This window comes from Hordeum vulgare, chromosome 4H (genome assembly GCF_904849725.1).
Source record: "Hordeum vulgare subsp. vulgare chromosome 4H, MorexV3_pseudomolecules_assembly, whole genome shotgun sequence".
Taxonomy (NCBI): domain Eukaryota; kingdom Viridiplantae; phylum Streptophyta; class Magnoliopsida; order Poales; family Poaceae; genus Hordeum; species Hordeum vulgare.
Genome location: NC_058521.1, coordinates 50,702,466 through 50,720,050, shown reverse-complemented (window position 1 = coordinate 50,720,050; position 17,585 = coordinate 50,702,466). Strand labels below are relative to the sequence as shown.

Genomic DNA, 17,585 nt, shown 5'->3' with positions numbered 1-17,585 from the left:
AGCGTGCCTTGCGAACCGAAGAAACTAATTTCTGTATCCATGTCGACATTTTGACACCAATTGCTTCAGTCCACCATGCTTGAATTCTTATTCTCAAAAGGACCGATCGATCACATGGGTCGATAGCAACATCGTATGGGAATTATATCTACATATCCCATGAACCAAGCATGCCAATTCTACAGGACCTTGAGCTGATCATTAATTTGTCCATGTCATGGTATGCAACATTTCCCTCAAAGAACATTCCATCGGAGAGGGAGGATTGGAGAAAGTGTAAAGGCGGTTCTACTTGACGAGACTAAAGGCAAAGGTATTGTTTCTTCAATACTACTTGCCTTTTAGTGAAATAAACAATGGACTTGGAATTTTTATGTTGTTGCTCTTTCCTATCCTCTGCCTTGGCATGAAAAATTCCACACAAAAGGGTAGACTTTACAGTCATTAATATATACCAAGGGGCCTAATAAGCACATCCTTCATGTGGTGCATGCAACACTAACTGGCATCAGTGGGGGTTACAATACTGGAATTTGATGCTGCTTTGCTACAGCATCAGATTCAAATCCATTAACTAGGAATTAGATGTATTCATTAATTAATTGGCACTAGATTACAAAAAATATGTATCCCAATTGTTGATTATACCACCTATAAAATAGAGTTAGGCCCAAAATGCGTAGTAAGTGCACAAAAATACCCATACAGCTTAATAAAAAGTTGAGTAAATGTTCTAGAAAATTTATTGGATGTACTTTTCCACCACTAGCACAACAACAACTAAGCCTTTTAGTCACAAACAAGTTGGGATAGGCTAGAGTTAAATCCATAAGGTCTCAAAAATCAACTCATGATTCTCGCAAGTGAATAGCTAACTTCCACGTACCCTGAATCACGGCTAGTTTTTTGGTGATATGTCGTCATTTAGATCTCTCTAACAGACCCCTTCCATGTCAAATTTAGTCTACGCATTCTGTTTTTGACATTATCAACACGCCTTAACCTTCCGGTATGCACTAGGCTATCAAAGACATGTGTTGTATATGCCCAAACCATCTCAGATTATGTTGAACAAGATTCTCTTTAATCGGTGTTATCCCAACTCTATCACGTATATCCTCATTCCGGATCTTATCCTTTCTTGGGTGGCCACATATCCATCTCAATATGCAGATCTCTGCTGCACCTAATTGTTGAACATGTCATGTTTTAGTTGGCCAACATTCATCCCACACAACATCGCAAGTCGAATCACCGTCATATAGAACTCGTCTTTCAGATTTTGTGGAACTATCTTGTCACAGAGGATATCAGAAGTTTGGCGCCACTTCATCCTTCAACTTTGATTCGATGGCTCACATGTCCATCTCAAAGTAACAACAATACAATTTTATTTTTCCAATTAAACTTACTTCCATTGGTCATGTCTTATCCCCCATCGTCTCACCGGTCGAACTTGACCCCTGTTATTTTTGGGTCATATCTACTACTCCCTCCGTTCCAAAATTCTTGTCTTAGATTTGTTAGATATGAATGTATCTAGTCACATTTTAGTATTTAGATACATCAATTTCTAGACAAACCTAAGACAAGAATTTTGGAACGGGGGGAGTATTAAGTAAACTGTGCCCGACTATGAGAGTGTATTGGTACTAGTTTCCTCTAAAAAAACACACTTGTTTTTAGGCTTGCATTGGTGACAATGCAGAATACCAGTTTCTAGGGATGTCATTTCTCAAAAAAAAAAGGGATGCCGTATAGAAAAGCTGCATTTCCTCATTGAAAGAATTTGAACATTTACGCCTGGGTGTTATATTTTATATAACACGCGGAATTGGAGATAACCTGACATGAGCGAATGGATGTTTGCGAGGGTGGCACATAAAAAAATGCCACAATTCCTACTGCTGACACACACAAAAAAAGTCTGAATTATTTACCATCAGTGGACAAAGTTGCAGCCTAGGTGCAAAAGCTAACCTGCCTGCCAGCTAGGCGCTATCTAGTAGTGGTAGTAGAAGCTGGCGTGGCAGCTGACCTGTGTGCCACTTGAATCATCGTCATATATCTATCCAAACAGCCAGCACGCTAACCATCCAAAAAAATAAAAAATAAATCCCACAGAACAGCCAGCCCATTGTTGTCGCCAGGATTTGGAGCGCTCGGAAAGCGCCGAAACAGACCACAAAAGAAAAAGAATTGCGATAAACTTGGACAAGTCAAAAAGGCAGGGTTGGCAAGAGTGGGAGATAAAGTTGATAGGTTGCAATTGCAACCAGTAGGACAGGGACACCACCAGCAGAAAACCGGGACGGGAAAAAAGGAAAAAGGAAAAAAAGAGAAAGCAGCACAAAAGCAGGCCTTGATTGATGCAGATCTGCGTGTAAACTAGCGGGGGGGAGCAGTGGCATCGGATGCAGTCCACTCCTCCTGCCTTTCCCAACCTGGGCGCGTGTGTTCCATCTTACAAAAGTCGAGCACTGCGCAAGTCAAACCCGCCAGATTACACGGAGATTAGGATGCCTCAAAAGCGCTTGGAGAGTTGCTGGATGTAATGGAGAGTTGGCCACTTTATGAACCTGAAACGCAAGTCCATGATATGTGACATGTATTCGCGGGCAAACCTTTTTGAGCTTTTGCCACAGCCAAGGAGAGGATAGCAAACCATCTGAAGCACAATACAACCTACACTTGTGGCAATCACCAACGACGATCCATCTTAAACATTGCACCGGCGAACACACAACTATTTACCAAGTTTTAAAACAGTGGAACTACCGGTATATGCTACAGTGGATACCATGTCCAAATAACTAGGCTGTAAAAGCTAAGATAACAGGCGATTCTCCAACAAATTACAACAAGGGTACATGATGACATGATACATCACTGGAACTAGGACACCAAGAGTCCAGAACAGGGCACTGACAAGGCCCCCAAGACATACAAGCTGTTACAATTAGTTGCTACGGCTACAAGTAAATCTAGAGCATCACCGACATACACCGAATAACAACACAGCAAGACCCCTAAGGCTGGTACTAATCTCAAAGCAACAACTGAATGCACATCCACATTGGGCATTCCGTCCCACATGCGTCTTTACAGTAAGTCAAATTCTTGGATCTTCACACATGAGCCGTGGAGGAATCCGATATCATGCTCTGGCCCTCTTGCTACTGCTGCTGCAATTCGGGCATTTGTAGTGCTTGATGTGCTCAGCTTTGGCAGGAGTGATCTTCACACACTTACCGTGGAACCATGTCTCGCAAGCATCACAACAGATCCAGAATTCATCCTGCCCATAGTTATCGTTACACGCACCACATAATGCCTTTTCGTGTTCTTCTCCCTCTTCTTCCTCGCCTCCACTGTCATCCTCATCCTTCGGAGGTAGTGGCATCTTTGGACCCCTTGAGTTGGGTTCTGGCTGGCGAGATGGCTGGGGAAGTGTGTTTGCGCCAAAAGACAACAAGTTGTGAGCTTATTTTTAGGTCAGCTTTGTTGCAGTAAAACGAAAACGGTTCATTACCTTAGTGCCAGATTTATTTATCTTGCTGCTGCTTTTGGGGTGTTTTTCTTTGACCTGCTTCTTCGCAGTTCCGGTGACAACCTCATATATGGTGGGGAGGTTGTTTATCATGCTAAAAAGCCGTTTCCTGCAACAAAATCAAAAAATGTAATTAATGACGCTGATCTCCACCATATATTATACAATCACACCTTTAAAAGAATGAAATATCTGAAGGGCCTAAATACAACAAGAGAAAACTTGTGTCTAGTCAATATGGTCAAAGATTTTAAAAATCTTAGAATCCACATAAGAAACCAAAGATCACAACAACAGCAAAGAGAGTACGTAAAAAGGCTCACCTGTCAACCTAGCCAAACTTCACATTTGATAAGCAGAAATACCTAGACAATTCATTCAATTTTCAAAGCAAAAAAACTGTTGACCATAGATACTCAACTAAATTCTTAAATTTGCATATGCAGAACTGCTCAAATAATTTCAATTTGCTCATATACAATCATTTCAATTGTAAGTATGCATGCATGCATTTCTGTTCCTACAAAATGGTAGTCCCATTTTAGGTGCTGTGTCCTTTCATGTACTCCATTGTAAAACACTCCTGATATAGGTGCACATCTTTTGGTTTAACTATTGATGTGTTATAAGAAATGGTGACTAAAACAGCAAATTCATTATTCATTAGCTAGAGTGGGTTGATCATGATGTTAATGGTGTATCAAAAACTTGAATCAAAATATGCATAGAAGACAAGAGATACTCCAGGGACAGTAGCAAGGCTTAAAAAGGCTCCAGGTGCTAGGTGAGCGTTTACTCAGCACCAGCTCTTAGGAGGCTTAGGGCTAGGCAGCCACCTGGCATCTGTACTGCCTAGGTCAGAGGAGAGGGTGTATCAAAAACTTGAATCAACATATGCATAGATACTCCATGGACAGTAGCAAGGCTTAAAAAGGCTCCAGGTGCTAGGTGAGCGTTTACTCAGAACCAGTTCTTAGGAGGCTTAGGGCTAGGCAGCCACCTGGCATCTGTACTGCCTAGGTCAGAGGAGAGGATGGGGCTGCAGCGCCATGGGAGCATACTCCCTCTCTTCCGGTTTAAAGGGCCCAACTCAAAGATCTCCTCAACAAAAGTAGATGATGAGTGGTGGAACAAATTACATAGGTTGCTAAACTGTCCAATTAGCATGTTTTTTTCTGCAAAAAAATGTTAAAACTACAAAAATGAGATAGACCCAATAAACCAGAAAGGAGGGAGTATGAAAGAACAGCGATTTGGGAGACGAGTGTCAGGCAGATCTATCTTGAGCGTTAATTTGTGCACTGGAATCTGCAGATTAACAGTGGTGCAATACAGTGAGCAGTCTGGCCATTTTGAACAGTGCTACTGTATGTAGGTGGGTAGGACAAGTAGGAGGATGGTAGTTAATGAGGCAAAGAATTTATCTAGACAAAACTACTCAAAGTAATGGGAGACACATGCTGACACATTCAACCAATAAAAAATGAACTTTCCTGGCACATTTGCTGGTCACAATGGGTGTATCATAGGTAGTATCATGCATGCAACTAAGAAATTTTTTCTGAGATGGCATACAATTAAATGAGAAAAAAGAGAATTGAGTATAATGATATGATAATGTATCATATTAAATGATGTACTAGTATGTGTCATGCATGACAATAAATGAGATCCTTCATTTAATTCTATGATACTCCCATTACGACCAGCTTTATATTTCTTACAGAGGGAGTATCATAGATTAGTATCTCAAATGATCTTATTTATTGTCATGCATAACACATAGTAGCATAGAATTTATTATGATATGGTATAATAATATGACACTCAACCATCTCTTTTTTCATTAAATTCTATGCCACCTCATCAAAATTGCCTAGTTGGCATGCATGATGCTAGTTATGAACTTATGATACTCCGACTGCAGGTAGCCCTACAAATAGGCGGGTAATAAAGAGTAGCATTCGATTACTGTCAATGAATGTCTACCTCAATGTTTGGTAAAAAGCTCATTGATATATTGCTACAATTATTGTTAATGATCTTAAAATAATAATGACAATATGATATTGGTACAATTATTTTCCTTAGCCATATAAAAAAGTAATTATGCTTGATAAAAGTACATTGTATTAATACTATTGTATTATGTGCCATGTAGCAAAAGGGCAGCCCGGTGCACGTAGCTCCCGCTTGCGCAAGGTCCAAGGAAGGGTTCGACCACTGTGGGTCTATAGTACATTATGTGCCATGTAGCAATTAAAGTGAAAAGATACGAGGGAATAATATGTCTCAATCAACCAGATAATTAACTAATTCTCAATTTTACAAATTCATTCATACAAATCTGAGAAGTTGTTCAGTGTGTTAAATAAACTATCTAGTATAGAAAGTAATATTGTCTCTTAGTCCAATGAGAATTAACTAATTATTTGATAAATTCACAAATATTTCATGTGAATCTAAAACAATCATTCCAATGTAATAGTTGTTCATTTAGTACCAGAAGTAATATTGTCGAGTCAACAAAAAATTAAAAATCGTCAATAAATTTTAAAACATATTTGTAAATATCGAGAAACAATCACGTGTTACAAACTTACAATCACGTGTTACAAACTTACAATGGTTTGTTCATCTAGTGTAAAAAAATAGATTGTTTAAATATGAAATCTTGTACATATCTCCACATCAGATCAACCGTGCTTAGTGTCGACCAAGAACTAAGAAATTCTTAGATGACTAAGAAATAGCAAAACTAAAGATATTTAAAAAATGAACATAAGCTCCAAACAAATGAAGATAGAAATATAGTATGTAAATTATCAAACAATTGTGAAAAAATAGAAATGTTAACCATGAGATTAATATAAAAATGAGATGTTACTTAATGTGGCAGAGTAGATTAAGTAGGTTTTTTAGGGTCAAATAGATTGTTTAGGGCAGATAAACTAGGAGCTATGACATACTTGCAACTAACAACTAAATGTTTTCGTGTTAATGACAACTAAAAGAGGGCGCGCCGTGGAGATTTGGTGGGAATCAACTCATGTACACACCTATATGCACCCACAATCCATCCCATGGAAGAAAGAAAACACTTCAAAAAGCACCGTTAAGTTTTGTTTCTAGCACGCAAGGAACCTACAGGATACCACCGGCCAGCCTTCGGGCACAACAAAAAGGATGCAATTGGGTTGTAATGCTTTTTTTAGCCTTCTCCAGCAGCCCGGACACTTCGGCCAGCCCCCTTTAATCCTAGGTGCATCTTGCTACTCTTGGGAGTTGTTGGGGACCCCTAGACGGATGAAGTCCTTCCAGAAGCTCCCTATTGGTGGTGCGCTCCAGATCAATGGTCACCTAAAGTCCAATCACCAAGTGATTTGAGCTCTTGCCCTCGGTTGGAGGCTCAAGGAGAATAGGGTGGGCCTATCGTGGTGATCAAGAAGCTTTGGTTTTCACACCCCTCTAGAGGAGATTAGCACTCTCCCAAGAGTGTGAACTTGGGGATGCATCCTCTTCTCCAACTTGTGGTTCTTGCTTAACTTGTTTTGTTAGCTTGCTTGTTGCATCATATAGATTGTTCTCACGGTAGATTGCATATGTAGATAACATAATTTATCCTCACTATCCCTAATTTGTTAAGAAAACCTTAAAAGTTGTAGTCCCTATATCAGGTGGGGGCACCATCTTTGTCATGTCAGAAACTCAGAATATCTGCAACCCATGGAAAATCTCAACTAGGCTGCACAGAAAGGGAACTCTGCTCCAGAATACAACTCCATATATGAAACTATAATATGAATACCCCTACATAATAGCATGATGGACCAAAAAGAAAAGAGACATAACTTGAAAGAAAAGAAAAAGGACAGGAGTAGCAGATTTCCCTGATGTAAAGAAGATCCTAAAAGTCTCTGATTAGTAGATTCTCTTAATTTTTTTCCACTGGCACTATTCTAGTTTATTAGATTCTTGTTTAAAAGAATCAAAGAAGTTCAATAGCACGAACACATAAAAAAGAGTATAGAGCTGCAAGGTGGGTCTGTGCCAAGGATTCCGAGCTGCCTGGTGCCCGGGGCCTAAATGGACTTTTCAGGTATATGGCCATTAGTTACAGCTCATATGAAAACACTTCCTAGCACATGTGGAAACCGTAAAATATCTTCACCGGCCGGAGGAAGAATCTAAGCCATCCATTGCTTATTAGTTGCCGCTAGATCCCTTACTTCAACAACACCAACAGTGTACCACATGAGTCTTTGCTTCCACCGACTTCTGCTTCAACAACCCTGATGACTCCTCTCTCCCTGCAGCACATCTGCCTCTCTTCTGCAGCACCACCATTCCTCCATCACCAAGGACTTCGCTGGATGCCTTAACCACAGCTTAGTGCCGAAGCAAGGCAGAAAGCAACCACCCAGTGCTAAGGTGCGCTTAGGCAAGCACATAATGCCATATATTTGGACTTTGGAAAATAGTCTAACAAAAAGACTAATCCTGAAGGACAAATTCCTCCTGACCTACTACAAAATTTGATAGTCATAAATGGAACAAAAGCAGAAAGGCATGGTGTATGATAAGGTCTAACAAAATAGAATAGAGGAGGTCTATGGATGAATTAAAGCTAGATTATAACACTAACTCCGTTAAGAATCATATATAATATGGGACTACCTAGCACACAAAATCAAGAACGAATTTGACTAGATAGCATCCAATGCCACAAGAATATTCCAAGATAAAACAAGAGGCAAAAAATCTTTTGAACGACTAAATACACTTATATGATGAGCCATTTAGTTTCAAAAATCAACAAGATGAGTCACACAAATATTGATAGAAAGAAATTTTAAACAAAATATCCCATGGTGATCGTTCTCAGAGCATCGCTTAGTCTTACTGATCTGTTAGTTTACAGAAAAAATACATGCTGCATATCTTAAATACTAACCAAAGCCACAGATCGTGCCACAATTTCCATTAGGGAAACCTTAGAACTTGCCACTCCACTGTCTCACTAACAAGTGACTCACGAGCCCAGATGTTACTTAGACATCGAGTGACAAATCACAAAGCATGGAGTGGCAATCATATGTACTACTCCCTCCGTCCTAAAATAAGCGTCACTGCTTTAGTACTAAATTTGTACTAACTTAGTACTAAATTTGCAACACTTATTTTGGGACAGAGGGAGTACAAAATTAACATGCCAACTACAGAACCAACTACAGAACACATTAGCTTCCCTTGCAATGAACCTTCCAAAACATTTTAGCCTATTTAGGCCAACAAAAACCAATATTGAATCACAACTTAACATCAGTTGGATATGCCCAACTGATAGAAAATGATGTATCAAAAGCCACTGATAAAACATGGATGGGGGAGTACAACAGTAAATTAGCGAGAATTTTTTACAATATATCTTATGTGAAAACACTAGTAGGCTAAAAGTAAAGCACGGTATGGTTCATGTACCCCAATCAAGTAATTAATAGATCCACAATGAAGAAAACAAAAGTTCACCTACATGGCAGCTATTAACATTTTTCATTCTATTGTATTTTTTAACTTTTATCTAAAAAAAATATGATGCTAATAAGAGATAATGAAACAAGAAAAAGATCTATATCCATGTAGAAAAAGTAAATTAAACTTAATTTCGGCTCGGTTTGTTTATGATGTTATAATTGTCAGCCCACGGATCGAAACCGTAAATCAAGTTTATTTACTATTTATCTGAAATACCATATGATGTTTCCTTGTGCCCATTTCATCTTGACCATGTGGGCACAAAATTTAATATCTGTAGTTATTCACCAAGAAACTAAAACATATCTAACCCTGTATTTTCTCAACATTCCTACACAAATCCATTTCAATACAGCAGTAGTATACTATGTCCAGTCCAATATATGTTATCCTCTAACTACTCCCTCCGTTCCTAAATATAAATCTTTTAAGAGATTTCATTAAGTGACTACATACGAAGCAAAATGAGTTGATCTACACTCTAAAGTATGTCTATATACATCCGTATGTAGTTTCCTAGTGAAACCTCTAAAAAGACTTATATTTAGGAACGGAGGGAGTACACAGTTTTGATCAATATGTTTTATTGAATGAATATAATAGTAGAAAAACATACTAAAATGTTACGATATTGTAGGCACACAAGTTTGTTACTGCAAAGTTTGGCCACCAAACCAGGCATAAAAATTTACCAACTAAAGCAGAACAACTGGTGTAAACAAAGCGAAGAAATACAGCTTCATGGAAGCATGGCCCATCTATGCTTGTGAGCATAGTGCATATAGATAAAGACAAGTTTTTTATAATATCTGAACTAGGCCAACATCATATTTCACCAAGAATGCATTTTCCAACAAAAAAAACTATATTATCGATGAAGTGAAGCTATGCTTGCAACATGAACATTGATTCTTGTGCTATCTTCTTATTCTTCATGTGTCATTCAAGCCCTACCGTTCAAATCAGATCTGAACCATCGCCAAATACGTCATGCTTTCATGGGCAACCAGCTCCATCGTCTGGGCTATGCCCTCTCACACCCCTTCGCTGTCCCTCGTGTTGTTGCCAACAACACTTGATACCAGCTCTATGGCGGCCCTGGCAATGGTCGTGCTTAACCTCCCAACAGCCACTCCAGATGTGTGCTCTTCCTCTCCAACAGTGGCAAGATCGTTGAGTCCATGTACTTGTACTTCGACTCAGGAAAGATCTAGGATGGGGAGAGTGGCAAGCCTGGGAATTAGTGCTGATTTGTAAATGATTGTCATTTCGCCTAACCACTAATGAGCTCGACTAGCCGAACTAGAGCTTTTGTGAGCTTCATTCGAGCAAAGGTCAAGCTCACTATGAAGCTCAAAGCTGTCTTCTAGCCAAGCATGGGTACGTCTGCTCTAGCTTGTTTTCTCGTTGACAAACCTAGCATGCAAATGACCAAAGTTTATACTTCCAATATGCTTGATGCACACCGTGGGAAAAAGAGTTACATTGACACCATAAGAATTGAGGCCTCACTATCCGGTGGTCACAATATCAGAATATGACTAAAACCAGAGCATAACAACATTTGCTAAAAGATGAAGGGTAGAGCAACATTATACAACCATAAGCAAATCATAAGTAGGAGTTAAAAAAAAACTGCATGCCCCTAAAATAATGCAATACCTGGATTCTTTGTCAAACCCGAATCTTGCTCCAAAGTAGAAGGATACTGCTAACAACCAGGCATCACTGTGCACCGCAACAAGTGACAACCAATCTTTCTCATCCATCCCATCCCGAGCAAAATTAATTCCCAGTGCTGGCTCTGGAAGTTCTGGGGGAACCTCCTCTGCAGGCAAGTTCACTTCCCATGTTTCATTGGGAAGACCATACAGACACAGATTCTCTTTCTCTGAAATCAGAAAGACAACCTCTTAAGCCTCCAGGTCACATTCAGGATTATATTCTACTCCCTCCGTAAACTAATATAAGAGCATTTAGGACACTATCTTAGTAATCTAAACGCTTTTACATTAGTTTACAGAGGGAGTATCTAATAAAAATAAGCCGAGACAAGAAAGCCTCAGCACGACGGCAACTGTGTGCCCAAGAAACAAAAACGAGAAAAGAAGAAGAATGAGGAAAAGATCCGTCCGATCATATTCTATAATGCGCCTTCGCCATCCTAACCCAGATGTAACACGAGACTCTGGGTCTATGAAGTACTACAAATTTTAAGACTAATTCAGGATAAACAGCACAGCTGCCAACTTGCAGTAGGATACACTAAAAAATGGCAAATTAGTGAGTATAACATCTGAAATCACGAGGACATGTGGTAGTTAACCGAAAGGCGCGAAAAAGAATGCCAAACGAAGATGGCGCACCAAAACTTGGAAGCCTCGAAAGTTCTCCACAGGATAGCCTGATCTAGTACTGTTAAACTTCTGCACCATGTCAGTGGAAAATGACTAATTAAATAAAAGCCCGAAAATACCCTTCATAAGATGGATACCATGGTCATTTGGTTACACCGCACCACACATCATTTTTCTGTGTGAAGGGACGCCGAGAGCACTAGTCAACAAATCAAGGAAAAAAACAAGCGCCCCACCTCATCTCTCTCTCTCTCTTACCCACACCCACTGACACCCACCCACACGCACACGCACACGCACCATTTTTCTAGTACAACTGATCTGTTAGTAGATCGAAAGCAAGAACCACCAAATTAACAGACGGAAAATAATCCAGTGACCTTTCCTGCAAAAATCACAAAGCTTCCTAATTCGGAAAATCCCCAACCCACTAGTACAGGAATTCCAGCGAAATTCCCCTGCAGAAATCGGGGCACAGGGACTACCAAATTAGAGCCAATAACAAGTTAAGAAACAAGTCACGCACAAATTTCCATTTGAGAAAAGAGGCAAAGATGGAATCCACACCAGAAACACAAACTCCACTCAAACAGGTAAAAAAAAAACCGCATCACTTCCATGTGAAACCTCGGCGATTTCGAGGTCCGAGAAGGGCGAATCGGAGACGGTCGCGAGCTCACCTGGGTCGCACTGCTGGTAGAACTTCTCCACATCTGCAAATCCACCAACCAAAAAGACCAGAAACCAATCAGAACCTCCAAATCCTCACGCGGACCCCCAGGAAAACAGCCGAAATGAAAAATCGGACGGGGAGAAGAAAGCGAGCGCGGCGCGCACCGGTGGTGAGCGCCTTAATCATGCCGGCCCGCCGCGCGCGGAAATCCCTGAACACGTCCTCCGGCGTGCGATGCGTCCCTCCTCCGTCCATTCGGGGCGCGCGAGTGTCGCCTGAGCTCCGGGGCTAGGGTTAGGGTTTTGGTGGCGGAGGCGACTGGCCGAGGCGAGTAGCAAGGCTTTTAGAACAGCCGGGGGGAGGGCGACCAGCGGAGGAAATGGATTTTGAGGAGATGGATAGTGGAGCGGAATGGCCAGTTCGGGGGACCGGGGCGCGGGTTTCGAATCGCGTCGAGGTTCCGACTGCAAATTTACCGCACTTGCTTGACTGCTTTGCTGGTGGAATTGCGTTCGCACCCAGGAAAGGTTTGCGATTTTCAGCTGCACCTCCGGATAAAACGGTCACGCGCGGCAAAGCTCTGACCGCTGTAAAGCCGGGTTAAACGCATCCCCGATGGGCCGCTGGCGTGTGGGTCCCTTTGCAGCGGCTGTCTCTGGCTCCGTGCGACTTTGCACGCCTCAAAATAAGCGAAAATTAGCCGATACCCGAAAATCTCGTGCTGTCGAATCGTTTTAGGCCCTCGACGTTTCAAATCTATATCTATATACCTAATCCATACCCCTAATCTATACCAAATAATAAAGTGGTTATTGCTTCCGTCGGAAAACTCACCACGTTATTTTTATAAAAAAAACCCTGTAATTTTTGTTATTCAACCCGCGCTTCAATTTCTCATTATGGTGAAATTAACAATGGACGGGTTGATTTTTCAACAAAATAGGATAGGACTAACTACATTAGTTAGTTAGCTTATTATTTAATAAATCAAAATAATTATAAAAATATTAAAAGCGTGTGGTATTTTTTTCTCCCGTTGCAACGCACGGGCTATTTTGCTAGTAATAATAAAACGGCTATAGCTTCCGTCGGAAAACCCACCGCGACATTTTTAGAAAAAAAAAACTGTAATTTTTGTTATTCAACCCGGGCTTCATCATTTATCTGCAACGTAAAAGGAAAAAAACGATTCGCTGCAAAAATTATACCCGTACGCATCGCATCCTCCCGTCGACCCTCGGCCACCCTCGCCTGTACCCAAGCCGCCGCCGACGACCTCAACAAAATAGATGGGACTGACTACATTAGTTAGTTAGCTTATTATTTTAATAAATCAAAATGATTATAAAAAGATTAAAAGCGTGTGATATTTTTTTCTCCCGTTGCAACGCACTCGCCGCCGCCGCCGACCTCAACCGCCACCGCTGCCGATCTCAACCCACCCGCCTCCGCGGCCGTACCTCTCCCCGCTCACTGCCCCCATTGCGACGCTCGAGCGCATCGCATCGACCCTGGTCCACCCCGGCCTGTGCCCAGACCGCTGCCACACCACTCGCCGCCGCGGCCAACCTCAACCACCACTGTTGTCGATCTCAACCCACCCGCCTGCCGTACCTCTGCCCGCTTGCTGCCTCCGTTTCGGCGCTCGAGCACAACTTCTGGATCAAATCAACGTGGCAGCTACAGTGACTATGGATGATGCGTCTTCTCGATGCAGAACGGCGGCGGCGCGCGGATAAGGCGCGGCGGAGCGAAGTACTTGCAGGTGGAGGCGGGCCTCCATGGCTCACACGGGGAACTCCGAGGTTATGATGCGGCAACGACGACTCCTTATGGCAAGATAGAGGCGCCTAACCCTTGCTCCCCACATCGTATCCCCTCCTCCGACAGGAACTCATCATCTGATGAGATCCCCTCCCCATGCCTCCAGCCGTGTGCCAAGCACCGACAAGAAATTTTGTTTTGTGGGGATTTGTTTGCTGATGAATGAATGTATTGAATGTAAGATTGTATTGTTGTAGAGACAGAGAATGAAACACCACCTTTAGTTTGTCATCTGATCCCACATTCTCTACCCCATGAGTAAAATAAGATAACGGTCCATTGATCATTTCACGTAGCCTCTTTGTTTTGCTTTGATTGTCCCGCTCAATTTCTCATCATGATGAAATTAACAATGGACACGCTGATTTCTCAACAAAATAGGATAGGACTGACTACATTAGTTAGTTAGCTTATTATTTTAATAAATCAAAATGATTATAAAAAGATTAAAAGCGTGTGGTATTTTTTTTCTCCCGTTGCAACGCACGGGCCCTTTTGCTAGTAATAATAAAGAGGCTATTGTTCCTCGGAAAACCCACCACGACATTTTTATAAAAAAGTCCCTGTAATTTTTGTTATTCAACCTCGGCTCCATCATTTATCTACAACGCAAAAGAAAAAAACGATTCGCTGCAAAAATTACACCCGTACGCATCGCCTCCTCCCGTCGACCCTGGGCCACCCTGGTCTGTGCCCAGGCCGCCGCCACACCACTCGCCGCCGCGGCCGACCTCAACCGCCACCGCTGCCGATCTTAACCCACCCGCCTCCGTGGCCGTACCTCTCCCCGCTCACTGCCCCCGCTGCGGCGCTCGAGCGCATCGCGTCGACCCTGGTCCACCCTGGCGTGTGCCCAGGCCGCTGCCACACCACTCGCCGCCGCGGCCAACCTCAACCACCACTGTTGTCGATCTCAACCCACCCGCCTCCGCGGCCGTACCTCTGCCCGCTTGCTGCCCCCGTTTCGGCGCTCGAGCACAGCTTCTGGATCAAATCAACGCGACAGCTACACTGACTGGGGATGATGCGTCTGCTCGATGCAGAACGGCGACGGCGCGGCGGAGCGAAGTACTTGCAGGTGGAGGCGGGCCTCCATGGCTCACACGGGAACTCCGAGGTTATGGTGCGGCAACGGCGACTCCTTATGGCCTGATAGAGGCGCCTAACCCTTGCTCCCCTCATCGTATCCCCTCCTCCGGCAGGAACTCATCATCTGGTGAGATCCCCTCCCCATGCCTCCAGCCGTGTGCCAAGCACCGACAAGAAATTTTGTTTTGTGGGGATTTGTTTGCTGATGAATGAATGTATTGAATGTAAGATTGTATTGTTGTAGAGACACAGAATGAAACACCACCTTTAGTTTGTCATCTGATCCCACATTCTCTACCCCATGAGTAAAATAAAATAACGGTCCATTGATCATTTCATGTAGCCTCTTTTTTGCTTTCATTGTCCCGCTCAATTTCTCATCATGATGAAATTAACAATGGACACGCTGATTTCTCAGCAAAATAGGATAGGACTGACTACATTAGTTAGTTAGCTTATTATTTTAATAAATCAAAATGATTATAAAAAGATTAAAAGCGTGTGGTATTTTTTTCACCCGTTGCAACGCACGGGCCCTTTTGCTAGTAATAATAAAGAGGCTATTGTTCCTCGGAAAACCCACCACGACATTTTTATAAAAAAGTCCCTGTAATTTTTGTTATTCAACCCGCGCTCCATCATTTATCTGCAACGCAAAAGAAAAAAACGATTCGCTGCAAAAATTACACCCGTACGCATCGCCTCCTCCCGTCGACCCTGGGCCACCCTGGTCTGTGCCCAGGCCGCCGCCACACCACTCGCCGCCGCGGCCGGCCTCAACCGCCACCGCTGCCGATCTTAACCCACCCGCCTCCGTGGCCATACCTCTCCCCGCTCACTGCCCCCGCTGCGGCGCTCGAGCACATCGCGTCGACCCTGGTCCACCCTGGCGTGTGCCCAGGCCGCTGCCACACCACTCGCCGCCGCGGCCAACCTCAACCACCACTGTTGTCGATCTCAACCCACCCGCCTCCGCGGCTGTACCTCTGCCCGCTTGCTGCCCCCGTTTCGGCGCTCGAGCACAGCTTCTGGATCAAATCAACGCAACAGCTACAGTGACTGGGGATGATGCGTCTGCTCGATGCAGAACGGCGACGGCGCGGCGGAGCGAAGTACTTGCAGGTGGAGGCGGGCCTCCATGGCTCACACGGGAACTCCGAGGTTATGGTGCGGCAACGGCGACTCCTTATGGCCTGATAGAGGCGCCTAACCCTTGCTCCCCTCATCATATCCCCTCCTCCGGCAGGAACTCATCATCTGGTGAGATCCCCTCCCCATGCCTCCAGCCGTGTGCCAAGCACCGACAAGAAATTTTGTTTTGTGGGGATTTGTTTGCTGATGAATGAATGTATTGAATGTAAGATTGTATTGTTGTAGAGACAGAGAATGAAACACCACCTTCAGTTTGTCATCTGATCCCACATTCTCTACCCCATGAGTAAAATAAGATAACGGTCCATTGATCATTTCACGTAGCCTCTTTTTTGCTTTGATTGTCCCGCTCAATTTCTCATCATGATGAAATTAACAATGGACACGCTGATTTCTCAGCAAAATAGGATAGGACTGACTACATTAGTTAGTTAGCTTATTATTTTAATAAATCAAAATGATTATAAAAAGATTAAAAGCGTGTGGTATTTTTTTCTCCCGTTGCAACGCACGGGCCCTTTTGCTAGTAATAATAAAGAGGCTATTGTTCCTCGGAAAACCCACCACGACATTTTTATAAAAAAGTCCCTGTAGTTTTTGTTATTCAACCCGCGCTCCATCATTTATCTGCAACGCAAAAGAAAAAAAACGATTCGCTGCAAAAATTACACCCGTACACATCGCCTCCTCCCGTCGACCCTGGGCCACCCTGGTCTGTGCCCAGGCCGTCGCCACACCACTCGCCGCCGCGGCCGACCTCAACCGCCACCGCTGCCGATCTTAACCCACCCGCCTCCGTGGCCGTACCTCTCCCCGCTCACTGCCCCCGCTGCGGCGCTCGAGCGCATCGCGTCGACCCTGGTCCACCCTGGCGTGTGCCCAGGCCGCTGCCACACCACTCGCCGCCGCGGCCAACCTCAACCACCACTGTTGTCGATCTCAACCCACCCGCCTCCGCGGCCGTACCTCTGCCCGCTTGCTGCCCCCGTTTCGGCGCTCGAGCACAGCTTCTGGATCAAATCAACGCGACAGCTACAGTGACTGGGGATGATGCGTCTGCTCGATGCAGAACGACGACGGCGCGGTGGAGCGAAGTACTTGCAGGTGGAGGCGGGCCTCCATGGCTCACACGGGAACTCCGAGGTTATGGTGCGGCAACGGCGACTCCTTATGGCCTGATAGAGGCGCCTAACCCTTGCTCCCCTCATCGTATCCCCTCCTTCGGCAGGAACTCATCATCTGGTGAGATCCCCTCCCCATGCCTCCAGCCGTGTGCCAAGCACCGACAAGAAATTTTGTTTTGTGGGGATTTGTTTGCTGATGAATGAATGTATTGAATGTAAGATTGTATTGTTGTAGAGACAGAGAATGAAACACCACCTTCAGTTTGTCATCTGATCCCACA

General features: G+C 43.6%; 1 protein-coding gene across 2 annotated transcripts; it reads right to left on the bottom strand.

The window, feature by feature from the left end:
* Window positions 1–2,797: 2,797 nt before the first annotated feature.
* Window positions 2,798–12,545, bottom strand: LOC123447832 (PHD finger protein ALFIN-LIKE 8). Of its 2 annotated transcripts, XM_045124519.1 has the most exons (5): window positions 12,280–12,491; window positions 12,123–12,155; window positions 10,748–10,976; window positions 3,533–3,659; window positions 2,798–3,442 (listed from the first exon to the last, which is right to left on the bottom strand). In XM_045124519.1, the coding sequence occupies exons 1-5, from the start codon at window positions 12,368–12,370 to the stop codon at window positions 3,158–3,160; spliced, it is 765 nt and encodes a 254-aa protein (XP_044980454.1). In that variant the 5' UTR covers window positions 12,371–12,491; the 3' UTR covers window positions 2,798–3,157. The 2 variants fall into 2 exon arrangements, with proteins under 2 accessions (XP_044980454.1, XP_044980455.1); XM_045124520.1 differs by lacking the exons at window positions 2,798–3,442; window positions 3,533–3,659 and adding an exon at window positions 9,868–10,501 and having other exon boundaries at window positions 12,280–12,545.
* Between the last annotated feature and the right edge of the window lie 5,040 nt (window positions 12,546–17,585).